Genomic DNA, 12623 nt, shown 5'->3' on the forward strand with positions numbered 1-12623 from the left:
CAATTCTCTTAAGTGATCGAATCGTTAGAACCCCAACTGCGCGGATCGAACTAATACCCTAGCTATAAAAGGGTGATTAGGGCGCAGCTTGTAAACTATTTAGAACATAGTAGAATTTTACCTGCGGCGGCCGTGGACGTAGCTTCTCTCATCGAGAAGTGAACCACGTAAATTCTGTGTGTTCTGTGATTTGTTTTTCCTCCCTTCCCTCTCTCATCTCTATTTCCAAATTGCATTAGAGGTTTGAAAATCCCTAACAAGTGTTATCAAAGCGGCCGGGTTCGGCGCAGGCGATTTGAGGTTAGATATGGGATCCGAGAAGAAGACGTCAAAGATCGAGAAGTTTGATGGGACAAACTTCGGGTACTGGAAGATACAGATGGAGGACTACCTCTATCAGAAGGATTTGTATTTGCCGTTGGGAGAGAAGCCGAAGGATATGAAGGATGTAGAGTGGAAGTTGTTAGATCGGAAGGCCACTGGAGCAATCAGGTTGACCTTGTCCGTATCTGTAGCCTTCAACATCAAGAATCAGAACTCGGCGACGGATCTCATGGCTGCTTTATCTCTTGGTTCCGCCACTGGCTATAGAGATACAATGTATTTTTAAACTAAATGTTTAAATTGCTATTTTTTGTCTTTTTTATACTAATGTCATGGCACCACAAGCAGTAGACGAGTTTCTTGCCTACAAACCCAAAATTTTATCTTCATTTATTTTTAAGATAACTCACTTGTGAAAAAGATTTCTGTCCATGAACTCAAATTTTTTTTAAACCCATCCACTTTCAAAGTGTAGGCAGACACAAACTACTCCACCAAATTAATTTTAGATCCACTATCTTAGTTTAACTGTTTGGTATATAGTGTAATTAATCGCAATAATTTTATTGCAACTTGCTATATCGTTTGTTGTGAGTGCTTAATCTATAGTGCACTTTTAAACCAAATTGCTGAAGTTGTTGTTTTTCTGACAGTTGCATTCGAAAATTTACAGAGTTAAGTTTGATTACTGAAGCCCATCTTAGGCCCACTGGCCTATAAAACTTATGTTTAAATCAAATTGGGCCACCATCTGTCTTCTCTAGAGAAGACCGCTTTAATTTCCTTTTCAAAATCAAACCCCCACCCCTGCCCCCTCTCCTTTCAATGCCGAAGGCAACTCCTCTCTCTTCAATGTCGGAGGCAACTCCGATGAGAAGCGATCTAAGCAGCAGCAGCAGCAGCAACGAATACAGGAAGCGTCTTCGTTCTCATCAAACCCCAACTCGTGTAACCGTAAGAAGATCCCCTCGATTTCACCCCCAAATTACTAAAAATCTGGTAGAAATCACACCAAATCCAACAAAGGAACCCTCTTCCCGCAAAACCCATCTCCGATCTCCCCCAGTCTCTCCAAACCCAACTCGGATTTCTTCTCCCAAGAAAACCCAACAAAGGTGTCCGACGAAATGCCTCAGTGAGCCGTTGAGATCCATCAATAACCTACAGGGGTCTTTGAGGCGTTCGCGGAGGTTATCCTCTCTTCCTTTGTCCCAGATTTCAAATGGGTCGAATAAAGAGAACGTGGGTATTGAAAACTTTGGTGTGGAATTGGTCAAAGAGAAGAATAATGGTGAAAAGAAAAGAGGGGAAAGAGATGGGCTTCTGAATTTGAAGATTTTTGAGAAGAAAGAGAATGTGGGTGTTGAAAATCTTGGGGCGAAAATTGTAAAAGAGAAGGATAATTTTGAAAAGAGAAGGGGAGAAAAAGACGGGCTTGTGAATTTTAAGAATAAAGAAAATGTGGGTATTGGAAATTTTGGTGTGAAAATGGAGAAGGAGAAGAATAATGTTGAGAAGAAGAGGAAAATGGAGCGATGTTGTGAAGAAGGTATCCAGAGTATCCAGAGTTGTGGCTCCGATGATTGGACGAGACAGCAAGAGGCTGCCCTTCAGCGCGCTTACTTGGCAGCAAAGCCATCACCACATTTCTGGAAGAAGGTTGCTAAGATGGTAATTCTCGAGCCCGTCTCAAGATTTTTTTTTATGGGTGTATACTTTGATAAATTAGCTGCTAAGATTTTCATGGAATTGCTTGAATGCATTCAACATAGTTTATATCCTTTCAATTGAGTACTATTAACCCTGAGTTGCTGAAGCTAGCCTGCAAATCTAATTACATAAAGTTCTTATTATGTCCTAGATGCTATTTTCATTGTGTATATATAGATTTTTGTAATGATCGCTTTTAGATGCAAGCAAATGAACTTTGTGTTGCTCAAGTTAGTATTTTTAGCTAATGCTCTTCCCATGTTTCTACTTTTGTTGTTATACCTTTATTGTTTTTGGATTAAGACAAATCAATAGTAGTACAATAGGAGTCATATATTTGACTATTTTCATTTACATATGCCATGTGCTTTGCAAGTCTGGGGAGCAATTCACAACTATTTCTTTCAGATGCATCAGTAGATATTTTGTGTGCTCAGATCTCAAAGTTGAGTGAATGTTTTTTGTTTGTTAATGATAATATTATCTATATGTTGGTGCCTGGTCAAATTATCTTATGGTTTTAAGACAAGACATTGTTTATAAGAAAATCATGTTTAGCCTCATGTCGGTGAATATTTTGCTCGATATAAAGGTCTTAACTCAATCTTAAAGCTCGAACCTTGCATGATCCAATCTCATCGAGCTTAACTGTTCATATTGAGCCACACATCAGTCAGCAACATTATGTACAACCATACACAAGTATAAAATCCTGCATGAATACTCTAACGTAAGATCTGAAGTGTGATGTGGGACCTTTATATAAGATAATAAGAACATCAAATATGCATTATTCCTTTGATTTTATGCCTAAGCCCTTTGTAAAAAAGTCCAAAAACATGGGTTCTTGTATTGATTATGATGTCGGGAAAATGATAAATTCCAGAGATGAATAGCTAGGTTTTCTTTATAGCAAATGAATACACGCGCACGCACACACGCACGCACGCACACATACACGTAAGTGTAAAATAACTACTTAGTACTCTCCCAAACTGGAGCACATAAATCAATTATTCACAGTTAGTCACATAGAGCACAGAACTGAAATATGATTTTTAGGCAATGCTTTAATAGAAATATCACTCATCTGACCGAGTGACGGCATCCTTGAATTGCATCATTGCGTTAGTAGAAATATCACTCATCTGACCAAGTGACAGTGTCCCCGAATTGCACCATTTCACGAACAAATTGAGAACAAATCTAAATATTCTAGGCTCTGTCACGAAGAACAGGATGACTAGCAATATATATTACATTTTGATTATCACAATGCATCACCATAGATTGAGGTAGAAACACATCCATCTTTTAAAGAAAAGGCTGCATCCACATCATCTGATCTGCCGTATGAATCCTAATATGTTATTCAGCCTCAACATTAGACCATGCAACAATCTACTTCTAAAGTTGCTAGATCACCAGATTCCTCCCATAAAATTACAATAGCCACTTAATGGAATGTCAATCAATAAGATCTTCTACCCAATCAACATCCGAATCAATGTTACTGAAGGCACTAGGTAGACTAGGCGTTTGAGTCAGCGACTAGCGTCTGGACACCTAGGCGTATGCCTAGACAGTGCCTAGATATTTAGCTAATTTCTAAATTATTTAATTATAATAATTAATAAAAATATGTATTAAATTCATATGAATTTGCCAAAAAAGGTAGCAACCTTAGATCCATAATAAATCATGCATACTTAAATACTAAATAGCCAAAATAATAACTAACAAGGTTATAGAAAGTGGTAGAAGGCCTAGGCGCTGGACCGACGCCTAGAGCCTAAGAGATTTTTTTTAATTATAATAATTGATAGTAAATGTTAATGTTATAGAAAGCTTAGGTGCCAGACTGATGTCTAGGCAGATTTCTTTCTTCATTTAAGTGGTGATTGATGAGTTTTTGCTAAAGGTCGGAGGAGGTAGTGGAGGTGTTTATATTTGAAGGTTAAAGAAGTTTGAAGGAGGTTGGAGAACGTGGAGGCTGCAACACAGAAAATCACGATCAAGACCTAAATGGTGCAGTTCACATAAGCAGACAATGGTTTCTTAAACACTCCTAAAATCTATGTGGACAGCCTAGGTATCACCTAGGCAATAGGCGTTAGTTAGGCGACCTAGGTACCGCCTAGGTCTAGGCGTACGCCTAGGCGGACTAAACGGAGGCTTTTTAAAACAGTGATTCAAATAATCAATGACATCCAGATAAGCTCAAGGGACAAAGCTTAAACAAGTTCATTAGGGGAAAAAAATAAAAGTAAAGGGCTTCTTCTTATTCGCTTTTAGGTGTATTTGTAGATTTTATATAATTGGTACTGTCCTTTGTGAAATGCATTTAGAAAACTTTGTATTTCATTATTTTCTTGATGAATATTCCACCAAAGACACTACGCATATAGTCCTAACTCTTCGATCAATTAGATTTTGAAGAAAATTCCAAACTGTGAAGTGTTTTCCTCTTGGGCTTCTTTCTAGCTTACATGCTGCCTTTATTTTCTTTTTTTCTTTTACTTTTTTTTTTCATTTGAGGAGTCACAAGTGTTTCTCAAGGAAATGTAACACTAATCAAGATAAATAAGCATGTGTTGCATGAGTTTTTCCTATTAACCAAATCATGCTGCTTGCCATTGTTTAAAAAATAAGCATGCAAGCTTGAATTTGTAAGTAAGTTTCCCCCAATCCAATATTGTTGGGCATGACACATGTGTAACTGTGTTCATCAGCATCAGTCAAACCTTTTAGCACCTTTGAATTTGTAATAATACGTTTGTTTGTCAAAAGCTAATTGTTTTCTCTCATTTTACTGTTTTAGATTTTTTTGTTGAAAGTCATTCGAACATATAAATCTGTCTTAAATGTACATATATTAAAGGGGAAAACACATGTATATTAGTCATGTCTTCATGTTTGGTTTTTGGATAGTTCCATGTTTGACAAACATGGGCCATGCCCATATTAGAGCATGATACTTGAGTACATGTCTGTGGACTGCAGATTATAGCTTAAGATTTGGTGCCTATAGATATTTCTTTTTGTTTTTCAACTGATGTTATAAATGTACATATATTAAGGGGGGAAAACACATGAATGATCATGTCTCATGTTTGGTTTTGGAGAATTGCCATGTTTGATATCCATGGCACTGTGCTAGGGGTGCATACATTTCAGATTTGATATTTACCATATCAATATCCATTTACCAATCATGGATACAGACACATGTACGGATATGCCTTGGTAAGGAAAATTCATATCCATGTCCGCTAAAATCGGATACAGATATGCATGCGGATATGTAAGTGGATATAAATTTCGTTACAAAATGGATATGAGAAAATTAGATGATATTGGAAAAAATATAGCTCATATGAGACAAGAGAGTTCGTTATTATGTACGATATATCTGAAAAGCTAAGATTAGATACTTTGATCATAAAAAATTAACCTCAAATCCATTAACCTAAGGATTAAAATATAAGTTGCATGGACATGGGTATGGGTGCGGGTATGGGTACAGGACACGACAAATTGTGAAATGTAGGGTACAAGGAGATGGCTACATATATATTGAAATTAATCGTTTACTTGAGAGCATTATTATTTTTCAATTCATGTGCTATTAGAATTTAATTTTCTATCATATTTTAAAGTTTCTTTTATTATGTTGATTATTATAAATTGGAAACTGCTCTTTTTTTAACAAGACACTCGAAACACCCTTTTAAATCATAGTTTTTGTCTTGGATACGGGCTGAAATAACTGAACTCATGTCTTAACGAGTTTTAAAGAATTGACATGAAGCGTAGGATGTACGTCCAAGAAATGTATGACAAATATTTTAAATTCAAACATATATCATACAATTGAGTACATGTCTGAGTAAATGTATGCACACATCCAAGGAGTGTCGATGAAATTTGGGTATGGATATTTCCTTGGATATGGATATTTTTGTGCACCCCTACACTGTGCCCATATGGAGCATGATAATTGCGTGCATGGCTGCAGATTCTAGCTTACAATTTTGCGCCTAGTGATATTTCTTTTGTTTTCTAATTGATATTTTATTGCTTGATTATCAATAATAATTCTTTGAAATAATCTAGATTCTAGAGTGTGTGTATTAGTCTGTATAGCAAACAATATGAAGTCGTCACGTGAACTTGAACTATTATTCAGAAAGTAGGCACATTTTCTTACAGGTGAATTGCTGTTTTCATTATTGATATACCCTGTACATTAATGCATGTTGTATGTCATATAAACCATGGATAATTTGGCCATATATTCTGTGTCTGTTTAGTAGCTTTTCAGAAATACTGAATAAAGCGCATTCAAAAGTACTAACGGTTGAGGCAGATATGTTATGGGCATCACACATAGATGTTAAAAACTAAATGAAAGTAGAGAAATGAAAGTAGCCTTCGATGTTAAAAACTAACCTTTTTATCATTACCTTACAGTTCGGCATGCAGATATAAAAATGTTTGAAGAACCAAAACTCAATTACAAAACTAATGGTTTCATTAGATTTTGGGGGGGGGGGGGGGGGGGGGGGGGTTGGTTGTGTTTGAGTTTAAAGCGGCATTTAGATAAAGGGGTTTCTCAAAAACAGGGTATAGATGATGTGGATTTCTTGTAACTTAAACTACTTTTTTCTACCCTTGCTTTAGTTGCAAGATGCATTGCATAGATGCTATTCTTATGCTAAAAGTTCCTATTTTATATCATAAATTTTTACAGGTGCCAGGAAAATCTGCACAGGACTGCTTTGATCGAGTCAATAGTAGTTTCGACACTCCACCTCAACCACAACCTCGTTCAAGGGCAATAAAGTCCAAGCTGTCTCCTATAAGCAATTTCAGTTTATCGTGCAGTAAACCTATTCAAAATCCTAGCCAACCAGTTAAAAAGCTCAGCAGCAGAAAAAAGAGCCTTGTTGCACAAAAAACTGTAAGACACTTTTTGAAAAAGCACTCAGAAAAGGATCAAAATCACCAAGTAGATCATTTCTCAGTTCTGGAAACTTCTCCAGATGCACTCGTTGTGGATTTACTGGAAATAAATTCACATATAGACCCAACTTGTCCGCTGAGTCCTCCTAATTTCCTGCAGAAGTGTAGTGGAGGATTATCTTCAGGTCATCAGAAAATGCTCTCAAGATTCAAGCCAAATAACCCGAGTCCTGAAGTTCTAAAGAGGGTCAAGAACGTAGCATTGCATGAGAAATATATCGATCAGCTGCATAATAGAGATGCAAGGAGAAAATCTGTCGCTGCTAGAGTTTGCAAGAATGTGGATGAGGTGAAAATTGGTGGGCTTAAAGCTGCTAAAACTGCTCTCATGTCTGAAGCAAGAGAGTTTATCAGTCAATTTCAACACATGAGAGCCAATTGTCAGTGTGACGCTGACATTGATGATGATGATGATGAGGAAATGGAGGAGGAAGATGATGAATGAGGAGTATTGTGCAGGAATACGAGGAACTTATATTGAAATTTGATGCAGGAACTTGTATTGAAATTTGATGCAATCGGAGCATTTGTTGTGTAGTTTCTAAGTATGCCCATTGTTTCCTATTGATGAGATTTTAGATGTATATACCATTCCTCGTTCTTAGCGAACTTTTCTATATGTATATAATGTTGAGTTCATGGTATTCTCTGGAAATGACTTAGCATCTTTTTCTCCCATCTATATGACATTGTAGCTAAGTTTTCCCTTTTTAGTTATACCGTGGAAACTATCAGACTAAAAGACTTCTACTACTCGAGTGTTTGTATATTTTACGTGCCCTTGCTTTGACTCATTTTATTAATCTCAGGTAATCAGCTGAACTACTCTCCATATTCCATTAGGCTTTGGAGCTTTAATGTATTTTTACAATATGGTCTGGTTTTTTTTATTCAAATCGTAACAGGTAGACCTTAGTATTCCTATCTCTTGGGACTACATATTCTTTCAAAACACCTTGTTAGTATCGTCAGGAGAATGGAGGAGGAGCTCTCCTCTCCATCTCCTCCAATCTCTTGGAAGTTGATGCAGTTGCTGCTGCTGATGTTGATGATGATCTTTCATTTGTGCAGCTATTGGAGGAGGAAATGATGGAGGTGGAGCAAAGACTGAGTGAAGAGGCAGAGAAGAAAAATAAGAAGCTCGCCATATTTCAATGAATCAGCACCAGTTGCAGTCTCTGATGGAGAAAAGATGTGCCAAGAGGCAGAGGATAGAACAAGAAGAAGAAGAAGAAGAAGCTTATCAGGCCTCTGTTGTTGACAGTAACAACGGGTTAACGATGACCTTAGCATGAAACTCTGTTCCCAGCAGTGGAGGAAAGAAGTGTGAAGGATGAAGAAGAAATGATGTCAGCCATGCAGGAGTGCTTGAACCCGCCATCGCCTGCTTATGCTGTCGATGAGTACTGTTATGATTTACAAGCACGGGGCATCTGCGAGGACTTAGTATTTTAGAGTTCAAGATTAGTTATACACAAAGTTTGCATCTTTATATGCATCACTATGCACTTTTAATTAGAGTATGAATCATAATTTGCAAATGCAATCCTTTTAATTAGAGTATGAATCATAGTTTTCACAATCTGCAGTTGCTGCCATCGATCATTCATACGTGAAAAATTCCGTCCGAATGTTTCGCTATAATAATTACATACTAATTTTAGAGCTTTTTAACAAATAATATTTATTAAATTTGCTACTAAATCAATCGAATTTCTTTTTCAAATTTATATTAATTCTATTTTAAAATAGAGTTGGGGCATTTCTAATGAAAATTTTAATAAATATTAACAGTTAGAAAGGTCTAAAATTAGCATGCAAGTATCTTAGAGAAGCACTCGGGTAAAATTTTTCACGTTTGCATGCTCAATGATAGTAAAGTGCAAATTTTGGAACTTTATGGTTTTTTTTACCGAAAAGCAACTTGTGGTATTTAATTGCCAAAACGGGAAACTTTATGATATTTTTGTGCAATTTAGCCCTTAATTTCCCCGATATTACTGAAGCCTTGAACTTAAATTGGCTTCTTACGGTTCATGCATGAGATCCAGTCGGGATTTGCTCTATAATGTCTTAAGATTTTAGATAATTTAAAATCTAAGCATTATTCATATGAACTTGGGCAATAAATACTAGCGCCAAGTGATCCTAATGATACCCAAATTTGGAAAGCCGTAGTTTAAATTCTAGCTAGCGCTAAGTAAGCAATCCTAATGATACCCAAATTTAATTGGAAAGCCGTAGTTTAAATGCGCATCCGTGTCCTACGAGGTTTAGGAAGATTAAGCTCCACAGGCTTATAAATTAATATGAAGCCCCAAGTGATCCAATTAACCTCAGTATCTTCACCTTAAATATCAATCAAGAAGTGAGGCGGGAGAGAGAGATCGAGAGAGAGGCGACCAGGGGTTTGATCAATCTTGCATTGTGCTTCAATATCGACGTTGAGAGCCAGATTTCGAAGTGGGTTTCAGGTTTCGTCCGACGGAAGCCGAGCTCGTCGATTTCTACCTTCGGAGGAGGACGCGAGGAGACCTCACGACACCGAAGCGTTTCGTTCAGGAGCTCGACGTCTACAAGCGCCAGCCGTGGCACCTCCCGCATCACCTCTTCCCGCACTGCGACGCGGAAGAGAAGGAGATGTACTTCTTCACTCGGAGACGCCGCGCGAGTATAGCAACAGCTCCAAAAGATTCAACCGGGGCGTCGACGAAGGAGGTTCGTGGGTCGGTCACGCCGCGGGCAGGCCCATCTACAAAACAGAACAAGCTGGGGATAACAAGGAGGAGATCGAGATCGGGCACGGGGCGCAGTTGGCGTTCAAGTTGTTCGATGATCCCAGCGATAAGAAGAGTAAGAGGGGCACCACGTGGGTCATGCACGAGTATCGCCTCGTCGATGACAAGGCTGATGACGTTGTGCTCTGCAGAATCCACAGGAGGAAGGGCAAGGGAAAGGAGGAGGAGGAGGAGAGGGTGGCACCGGTGATTGATACGCAACGGAGGTTCGACGAGCAAATCTCATTAATTGCCAGCCGTGCAGCCTTCGATGGAAGTTGATGCCGTTGCTGCATGCTGATGATGTTGATGACGATCGATGCTGATCTTTTATTTGTGCAGGGAACTGATGGAGGTGGAGGCGGAGCAAAGGCGAGTGAAGAGGCGGAGAACAGGAGGAGGAGGAGGAGACGACGAAGAAGAAGAAGCCCATCAGGCCTCTGCCGTCGATACTGACGACGGGCTAATCACAATGACGCTAGATGAAGTTAACACAACCTTGGACGAGCTTCCTTCAAATGCCTCGCGGCAGCAATCGGTAGACCCCGTGGACGTAGAGCAACTTTCGGAATGCCTCGAAGTCGAACCCTTAGCTTGGTTCGACGGCCCGTCCTTTCGTCGAGACGTCAGCCACTCAGGATTGCTTGAACCCGCCATTGCCGGCTTTTGCTGCCGATGAGCACTGTAATTTTTTTTTTTCCAGACAAGCACCGGCCATCTGCGAGGACTTAGTATTTTAGAGTTGAAGATTAGTTTGTAATGTACAGCATACATTGATTTTAAATTGCTTTTTTTTTATCCCAGACAATTTTGGCTGCATTGATCTATCTAGTTTACTTCTATTGAAACTGATTCAGTCTGTCTTTTCTTTCTCCTGCTCTGCTTATCCTTCTCAGCAATTGCTAATGTTGTTTTGAGTTTGTTGGACAACTACGAGATTGGATCTTGTGTGATTTGATCCAAATCGCTGGCTCGAATATCGCACTGCATCAAATAAGAGCAACCAGAAGAAGCGAGAGACATTGGATGAATATGAATTTGAAATTATCTGCTGATATGCAAGGACTGCTATTAACAAGCCCCATCAGCTCCACTTTGTTTCCTGCTATATTTTTCTATAGACAAAATTGTCAAATTGGTATATTTTGTAGACACTCGGTGACATACTGGTGTATTTTTTCACTTTTGACAAATTGGTATATTATATATACTCCGGCGCCATATACCCCTTAATTTTGGCCGGATTGATTTTTCCAGCCAGTTTTCTCACGTGACGGCTTACGTGATGTCCAGCTGGCGGGATTTTTTGCACAAAATATGCCGTGTTTTGCACGGTGTTCACACTAGTAATTAGTAAAGGCAGGTGATTATGGGGGTGGAAATTACTCTCGCAAGCGATCATGAATACAAGAATCTATACAAGGCGCGAGATATTTTAATTTATCTACTCCTCTATACCAATGGGAGAACCCAAGATTCACTGCTACTGTAAATGCTATAGTGACGTTTACTGTAATATTATTACTGTAGCAAACATGAAACTGAGTGCTGAGTTTTTTTTTGAAAATTGTTACTGTAACACAAGGGATAATGTAGCCGGGATACTGTAACAGTTCAAAAAATTCAAAAAAAACTGTAGTAGTTAAACCGGGATTTCTGTACCGGAAAAAATATGTGTCGTGCTTCGCACGGTGTTCACACTAGTATTCTCTAACAGAAGAACCACATCGAAAGGAACTTAAAAGATTTAAGGGACTAAGAAGCAAATAATAAAAAAGATGTAATAAAACTCTTCGGCGATTAAGTCTGATTTAAGGGACTAATATGCAACCCACGCATTTCTTATTTTTCGCGTTTGTGGACCCTCACATCTCGACGAGAGCAGCACGGGCCACGGCCACCAAAACACCCACCCATGTTGATACTACCCTCACCTATCCCCTCCCGCCCCATCCTCCTCCCCTCCGCTCCTCGCCCACCCCCTACCCGTCCCCTCACCCACCCGCTCGCCCCCCAAACGGCCCAGGCCCAGACCCAGGCCTCTAACATCCCCCCACCGCAGCGAGCCGCGCGCCACTCCCCCTCCCCGAAGCCCTGCAAGCCCTGAAACCCAAGCCCCCAGCCTCAACCAACGTCCTCGTCGTGGGCCACCGGTACATCGGCCGCTTCGTCGTCCGCGAGCTCTCCTCCGAGGCTTCAACGTCGTCGCGTCGCCCGCGACCGCAGCGGCATCCGCGGACCGCAACGACAGGGCCGCGAACCTAGCCGACCTCGCCGGGCCCGAACTCCGTCCTCTCTCCGACGTCGCCGATTCCAAACCCGATCGGTCCCTCTCCGACTCGGCGCCCCCATCGACGCCGTTCGTCTGCTGCCTCGCCAGCCGCAGCGGCGGCATCCGGGACTCGCTGAGGATCGATTATGCGCGCCACGAAGAACAGCCCTGATCGCCGGGAGGAACCACGGGGCCAGGCACTTCGTGCTTTTGTCGGCCATCTGCGTGCAGAAGCCGCTTCTCGAGTTCCAGCGTGCGAAATTGAAGTTCGAGGCCGAACTGATCGAGGAATCGAGCAAAGATCCCAGCTTTACCTACAGCATTGTCCGCCCGACTGCCTTCTTCAAGAGTTTGGCGGGCCAAGTTGAGCTTGTGAAGGATGGGAAGCCTTACGTGATGTTTGGGGATGGAAAGCTCTGTGCCTGTAAACCCATCAGCGAGGAGGACTTGGCGAGATTTATTGCCGATTGTGTGGTGGATGAGGATAAGGCTAACAGGGTTCTGCCTATTGGCGG

The 12623-nt window shown here is 40.3% G+C and overlaps 3 protein-coding genes across 3 annotated transcripts in view; all 3 read left to right on the forward strand.

Moving 5' to 3' along the window:
* On the forward strand, positions 1094–7641 carry LOC109843314. Its single transcript, XM_020412250.1, has 2 exons — positions 1094–1995; positions 6788–7641. The coding sequence occupies exons 1-2, from the start codon at positions 1150–1152 to the stop codon at positions 7502–7504; spliced, it is 1563 nt and encodes a 520-aa protein (XP_020267839.1). The 5' UTR covers positions 1094–1149; the 3' UTR covers positions 7505–7641.
* Positions 9409–10585, forward strand: LOC109843315. Its single transcript, XM_020412251.1, has 2 exons — positions 9409–10063; positions 10179–10585. The coding sequence occupies exons 1-2, from the start codon at positions 9936–9938 to the stop codon at positions 10513–10515; spliced, it is 465 nt and encodes a 154-aa protein (XP_020267840.1). The 5' UTR covers positions 9409–9935; the 3' UTR covers positions 10516–10585.
* Positions 11297–12623, forward strand: part of LOC109844069 (divinyl chlorophyllide a 8-vinyl-reductase, chloroplastic) — a 1849-nt gene continuing 522 nt past the window's right edge. The window contains 5 exon segments of the mRNA XM_020413083.1: positions 11297–11324; positions 11899–12018; positions 12021–12256; positions 12259–12621; position 12623. The exon segment at position 12623 is cut by the window's right edge and continues 522 nt beyond it. Of these exon segments, the coding sequence (XP_020268672.1) occupies positions 11297–11324; positions 11899–12018; positions 12021–12256; positions 12259–12621; position 12623 (748 nt within the window).

This window comes from Asparagus officinalis, chromosome 5 (genome assembly GCF_001876935.1).
Source record: "Asparagus officinalis chromosome 5, Aspof.V1, whole genome shotgun sequence".
In the NCBI taxonomy this organism is placed as follows: domain Eukaryota; kingdom Viridiplantae; phylum Streptophyta; class Magnoliopsida; order Asparagales; family Asparagaceae; genus Asparagus; species Asparagus officinalis.